At 41.6% G+C, this 6,435-nt stretch overlaps 1 protein-coding gene across 1 annotated transcript; it reads left to right on the plus strand.

Annotated features, from left to right (window-relative positions):
- The first annotated feature begins 3,709 nt into the window (after window positions 1-3,709).
- On the plus strand, window positions 3,710-5,502 carry LOC146300622 (zinc finger BED domain-containing protein 4-like). Its single transcript, XM_084708581.1, is given in 4 exon segments — window positions 3,710-4,243; window positions 4,526-5,103; window positions 5,351-5,441; window positions 5,443-5,502. Coding segments are annotated over 4 exon segments (1,263 nt in total).
- The last annotated feature ends 933 nt before the right edge of the window (window positions 5,503-6,435 follow it).

Genomic DNA, 6,435 nt, shown 5'->3' on the forward strand with positions numbered 1-6,435 from the left:
AGGAAGCAGCTAGGTTTGACCGGAGGTACGCGCGTGCTCAGAAACACCGCTGCCCCGACATTTACGTTGTAATCTGCCTCGGCCAGCTCTTCAAGGAAAGTAGCATAGGAGCCTTTATTATAGCCTCTATTTTAATAGTGTAGCTATTTGGTTAAGTGAATTAACCAACCAACTAATACGTTGGTGCACATGTCTAGTTCAGGGAAACAGACAGTGATTAGTCCCGAAGGACTTTTTGTTTAGAAGCAACTAAACAACGCAGTTTCTACACGTAACCTATTATGCCGCCACGATAGCTTTTCGGAAAAAGCATTGACTATTCCCGCAGCTAACTGTGTCTTAAACAGTGGTTGCCAAACTAAAGTTACATTGTTAGATGCAGTTCGTCAATGTGGTTTAGTTAAGTTGACTTCAAGAAGCTACTTAGTAACTATAATTGTGTTAAAGTATGTACTATAATTACCTTGCACCTTTATTTGCCTATTTGTGTACGTCTTTGGCAGTCAAATGTAACCATAACCTAAATGAGTTTATTGAAACTAGTTTGATTTAAAAAGATTGAAAAGCCGACAACTTTTCCTTCATCTAGACCCCTAGTCACAAAGCTTCAATTGCCACGGCCATTGTAAGCCACTTCAAGTGCCTCCTTTTATTTCAGTTGTTTTCTTTCAACCTTTTCCCTATGTCATGTCATAGCTTAATCACTCATAGCCATGCCAATGTCTGGGGAGGGGGGGTGACATGCCGTTACACTGCTGTGGTCTTTCTTCTCTTGTCTTCATGTCAACAGTTTCATCGACGACGGTCTATGAAAGTTGACATCCGGGGGGATGTAGTGAGGTAAGCAAGACCACACGGAGCCAACATCTTGCCACACCTGAAGAGTGATTCAATCACATCAGACAAACCTAATCAGCCCTTGTGACACCCTCAGTATGCTGATTACCCACCAAACGCCGATGCAAAGGAACCATAGAATTGGGGGGAGGACCTCCCCAATCTCAGCCCTCCTGCTAGCTTGCAAGCTTCAAAGGGCGTGCTTGAGACAACACGTCTCCAGCAACCATTTGCATCCGTTTTGGCGGCATTTGAACAAAGAACATACCTTAATCAGAACTTTTGAGGAAAGTTCTTCAGACTTCACCTTTACCACGAGAGTACAAGGTGGAGAATTACGAGAGGGATATTTGTGTCATGTTTGTTACTTTGTTTTAATGTTGTGTTCACTGAAATCTTGATTCTAGTAACTACTCCTTCTTCCTGAAAGATAACCATGTCATTCTTGGTATCGACACAAAGCTCTCTTAATAAAACAATCATTCAACTATATTTAGTAACTGTACCAAGATGTCCAGAACAATATTTGAATGATCTTTTGAACCAGCCAGAGACCAGATCACACCTTTGGTAGGTGTGAAGGAAGGAGGGGGGAGTTGACAACCCAGCTTCCCCCAATCAACGTCTGACCCCAGACAGGTCCTCCCTCGAACTCTGAACTGTATAAATATCTGAGATGACCATCAATCAAGGACTCCAGCGAAACCAACCATGGCATGAACGCCATTGGGATTGGCGTTCCAAAGGACGTCTCCAAGCTTCTCCTGAGATTCAACTTTATAGTGATCGCGACACTATCTGGACGTTTCAACAGAAGAACCAAAAACGCAATTATCATTGCGACTTGACTGAGATCCCCCAGACTCAGCCACATGACCCGGCAGCGCAGCCGCGCTTTCACCTCCGATTCTTCAAATGAACCTTTGGCGCAAACCGCCCTCAACCTCATTGATCAACCCCTGATCAAACGTAACTATGGCTAACGCTCTTTCCTCCCAGACATGACATTGGCGTGAGCTCTGTTTATGATTTGTAAGGATGTAATCATTGACTTACCATTTCTGTATTTCTTTAAGTTAGTCCATTTCATTCTGTTCATTGAAACCAATAACTCATATTAAATCCATAATCTAACTTGTTCATAAGATCCGTTTACCTTACTTGAATAAATTCATTGTAAAGATATTTTGACGTGCGTGTTCACTGATGTTACGATTGGCTCTACACTTAGAACGAATTCATTCCTAAAGATGAGACTGAATATTACATGTTAAATATAGGATTCCCTAATGTCCTAAACCAATATTAGGGTGGTGCCCCGAACTTTATGATAAATTAAGTATTTCTATTTTAACACGACGAGACCCCGCTACACTAGTTACATTAATAATTACATTGCAGGTTTATATAAGGTGTGAAAAATGTTCAGTCAGGGGCTACTGTGCTCCTAGTAAAAAAAGTTAGTCTGGAGCCCTGACTACATGGCTCATGGACACTTTTTCAATGACAGTAGTTGATGTTGTATATGTTTTATGTGTTTTTCTCATTTACTTAGAACGTTGTTTAATTGATTAAAACTTCCCTTCAGGAAGAGTTACGTTAGTCAATTTTAGATCCTAAATAATTGTGCCATACTAACAAAAATTTTTTTTTTTGTATATCCCATGGACATTTGAAATAACGGAACTCAAAGCTAGCAACCACTTCACACCTATACGCGGATCTCAGGATGACGCCCAGGTGGGGAGTAACTGACCAATGAAAGAGTTCACCTTTTCTTTGTACGTTGGGGGGTTTTATACTCCAATCACCTGCGCTTGTTCGTAGGAATTAAACTGAAGTGAACACATAATTTCTAACCTATTCCTCTCAACCTGCCCATTCACTGAGTGCCTGGAACTTTGACGAGAGATTCCACTTTCTATTTGTTGGACAGAACTAAACCCTTGACTCAACCTTTCTTCGAACCGACAAAAGTAACTGCAATTTGCAATATTTATTTCTTGTGACATATTGGCATTTTGTGATTTAAATTGTTGATGTTTGATTTTAGTTTACAAATGGTTTAACCCTCGTTAGGATTCAGCTACTATTGACCATCCACTGTTGCTCTAGAGGCCTACCTCTACCTCTCTCTCTCCCTCCCCCTCCCCACAGCCATTGTGTAGCATGCTCTCATTAGAATCTAGACCTACTGTACTGTTTTACCTAGGGATGCACCGAATATTCGGCCACCGAAAATATTTGGCCGAAAATGTTCAAAAACAATTTTCGGTTTCGGCCGAAGGAGTAAAAACGCCGAAAAAATTACACCGAACCTTTCTAGTTTTTATTATTTTTAAAGCAACCAGTGTGGAATGAGCCTGGTGCGCTTCTAAAAAAGACGGATTAAAAAAGACCCGCAGGTAACTGACAATAAAGGGAGATGAAAAAGGGTCTGCATGCACTTATAAACAACTAAATGACAATAAACGGAGATGAAGAAATAGCCGAGCGCACCTGTTAACAACAAAATACCAAGTAGAGAGAAAAAAATCTGCGCACACTTCATGCAGCAAACATGTCAGCAGTGTGGAAGCATTTTAAAGTGTCGGAAAACTGAGAAAATAAGGCTGTTTGCAGACAGTGTTCTGCTGAACTTTCTAGAGGGGGAACATCTGCGAAGACGTTCACCACATCAGGCTTGATTCATCACCTTAAATCCAAACACCCCAGACAACATGAGGAGTATGAGAGAGACACCACCGCGGCAGCAACTAAAAGGAAAGTAGGCCTACCCAGCTCACACACTCCATCTGTGGCTGACGTTTTTGAAAAGGCAAAAAAGTTTGGCAGTGACAGTGCTAAAGCTAAGGGCATTACAACTAAAGTAATGGAATTCATTGCCTTGGATGACCAACCCTTCTCAGTTGTAGAGGACGTAGGGTTCCGTAGGCTATTGGGACATATTGAGCCCCGTTACACTGTCCCAAGTAGACGGCATTTCTCGGATGTATGCTTACCCGAACTGTATAACGTTGTGTCAACCCACGTCCACGAGCTCTTGGCTACAGATATTGCAGCCTTTAGCTTCACCACAGATATATGGAGCTCGGATGTCAGTCCCACCAGCATGCTGAGTTTAACGGCACAGTGGATAGACACTGAGTTCAACCTACAAAAGGTTGTTCTTCACTCGCAAGAGTTCAGAGGCTCCCATACAGCCGCAGCCATCTCAGATGCTTTTGCCAAAATGTTTGACACTTGGCGTATCGACCCATCCAAAGTGCACGCGATAGTGAGTGACAATGCAAGAAATATGACCAAAGCCATGGAAGACAGCAACCTTAAAGGCATAAGGTGCATGGCCCACACGCTTCAACTGGCCGTCAACGAGGGAGTGTTGAGTCAGCGCAGTATAGCGGATGTAATTGCGACCGGCAGGAAAATTGTGGGCCATTTCAAGCATTCTCCGCTTGCCTATGGGCGCCTACAAGCAATCCAAGAGCAATTGGGAATGCCACCGAAACGTCTCCAACAAGATGTGAGCACAAGGTGGAACAGTACGTATTACATGCTGGAAAGCCTTTTTGCACAAAAGCGAGTCCTGGCTTCATACATTGCCAATCATGATCTCCCCGCGACATTCAGCGCATACCAGTGGGTTTTAATAGAGAACATTCTCTCTCTCCTTGCCCCCTTTGAGCAGATAACGAAGGAGATAAGCTCATCAGGTGCATCTGTGGCAGACGTTATCCCTTTACTAGCAGCATTAAAGCGTCTTTTAGGCAAAGAGGCTGAAACAGACCACGGAGTGAGAACAACAAAAAGTGCGCTCTTAGATGCTGTGAACACTCGTTTTAGCAAGGCAGATTCCGAACCGCTGTACTGCATCGCGACAGTACTTGATCCAAGATGTAAGGATCATTACTTGGATGTGGGGAAAAAGCAGCGCACAAGGGACATGATACAGGCTGAGTTGGATTTGCAAAAGCCGCTGTGTGATGGAGACGGTCACATGACGCACAGTGCAGCAGAACGGGGAGATGGCGTGGAGAAAAAAAGGGCACGCACTACAGATGATGAGCTGCGCAAACCCTTACTGTCTGACATGTTCGAAGAGATTCTCCAAGCGAGCAATCCAAATACCAGTCAGAAGACAAGCTCAACAGCTCAACAACTGGATGCTTTTCTATCAGAAGTCCCCATCCCCAGGAGCAATAACCCTCTCGGATATTGGAGGGCCAATCAAGGTCGCTTTCCCCACCTGGCACAGACGGCACGCAGGTTAGCTATTTAGGAAATTGAATTAAATATGTTATTCATAAAGTTCTTGTTATGCTATATATTTTGAACTATTATACTTTAGTGTGGAAAAATAGAAGGCATATAGCCTACCGGCATTCAAAAATGTAATTATTTCTTAGGCAGAAAAGAAATACATGCCGTCATCAATTAAAAAACTACAAAAAACTGATAGCCTACAATGTCGATGCTATGAGATAACTGTTTCGATTCTCCGTTCCCATCCTAGATACTTGTCTGCTCCATGCACAAGCACCAATAGCGAGAGACTGTTAAGCGCTGCTTCTCACGTCATCGATGAGAAGAGGAACAGACTTTCAAAGTGACAAAGCAGAGAAGCTCCTTTTCATCAAGAAGAACCTACCACTTTTCCTGAAGTAGACTTAATTTAGTTTATTAAAGTTGCCTGTTATTTAAATACACTGTCAGAAATAGGGCACTGCCCCATTTGTGTTCAGCCCCCCCGGCCCCCACTTATTTTTTATTTTTTTTCAAGCAGTTGTTAATGCACTTTTTTTGTTGTGAGCATACAGAGTAAATGCAGTTAATTTCTTGTTTAAGGCCGATGTTAGGGGGGCTCAAAGATAGCCAAATAAAAAGTATTTTGTTTTGCTAATTTATTTAAGGGTAAATTAAATTGTTCTTAAATTAGGTCTTCTGGAATGTTAAAAAACGTTCAGTATTAAATAAATCGTTTGTATCAAATATGTAATTGATTTTGTTTTATTGAAAAGCAAAACAAAAAAGTTTATAAAGGACATTTATTTGTTTTATTTATGCAATGGTGAAAGATTAAAGCAAAATGAATGAAAAACAGCAAAAGCCACATTCGGTATTCGGTTTCGGCTTTCGGCCAACTGTTTCAGTATATTCGGTTTCGGCCAATAATTTTCATTTTGGTGCATCCCTAGTTTTACCCCAAACTAACCCATAACTAATCTGGTATTTGTTCATAAAAAAATACATTTTGTTAAATAAATCATTGTGTATAATACCCGCGTTATCACTCACATTATCTGATCTGCTCTACATTTTACATTACATTTACATTACATTTAGTCATTTAGCAGACTTATCCAGAGCGACTTACAGTAAGTACAAGGACATTCCCCCCAAGACAAGTAGGGTGAAGTGCCTTGCCCAAGGACACAACGTCATATGACTCACATCTGACTCTACTAATAGTAAGCTATTTATTTAACAATGTCAAAAAAGTCAATTTACATGTGTTTAGAGGGTGTCAGTTTTTTTATCAACGAAGCAAAGGTCTAAAAAAGGACATCGACCTACGTAGCCTATCGTTCACGTCAATCA

Source organism: Hypomesus nipponensis, chromosome 2 (genome assembly GCF_054491055.1).
Source record: "Hypomesus nipponensis isolate SF chromosome 2, ASM5449105v1, whole genome shotgun sequence".
Classification (NCBI taxonomy): domain Eukaryota; kingdom Metazoa; phylum Chordata; class Actinopteri; order Osmeriformes; family Osmeridae; genus Hypomesus; species Hypomesus nipponensis.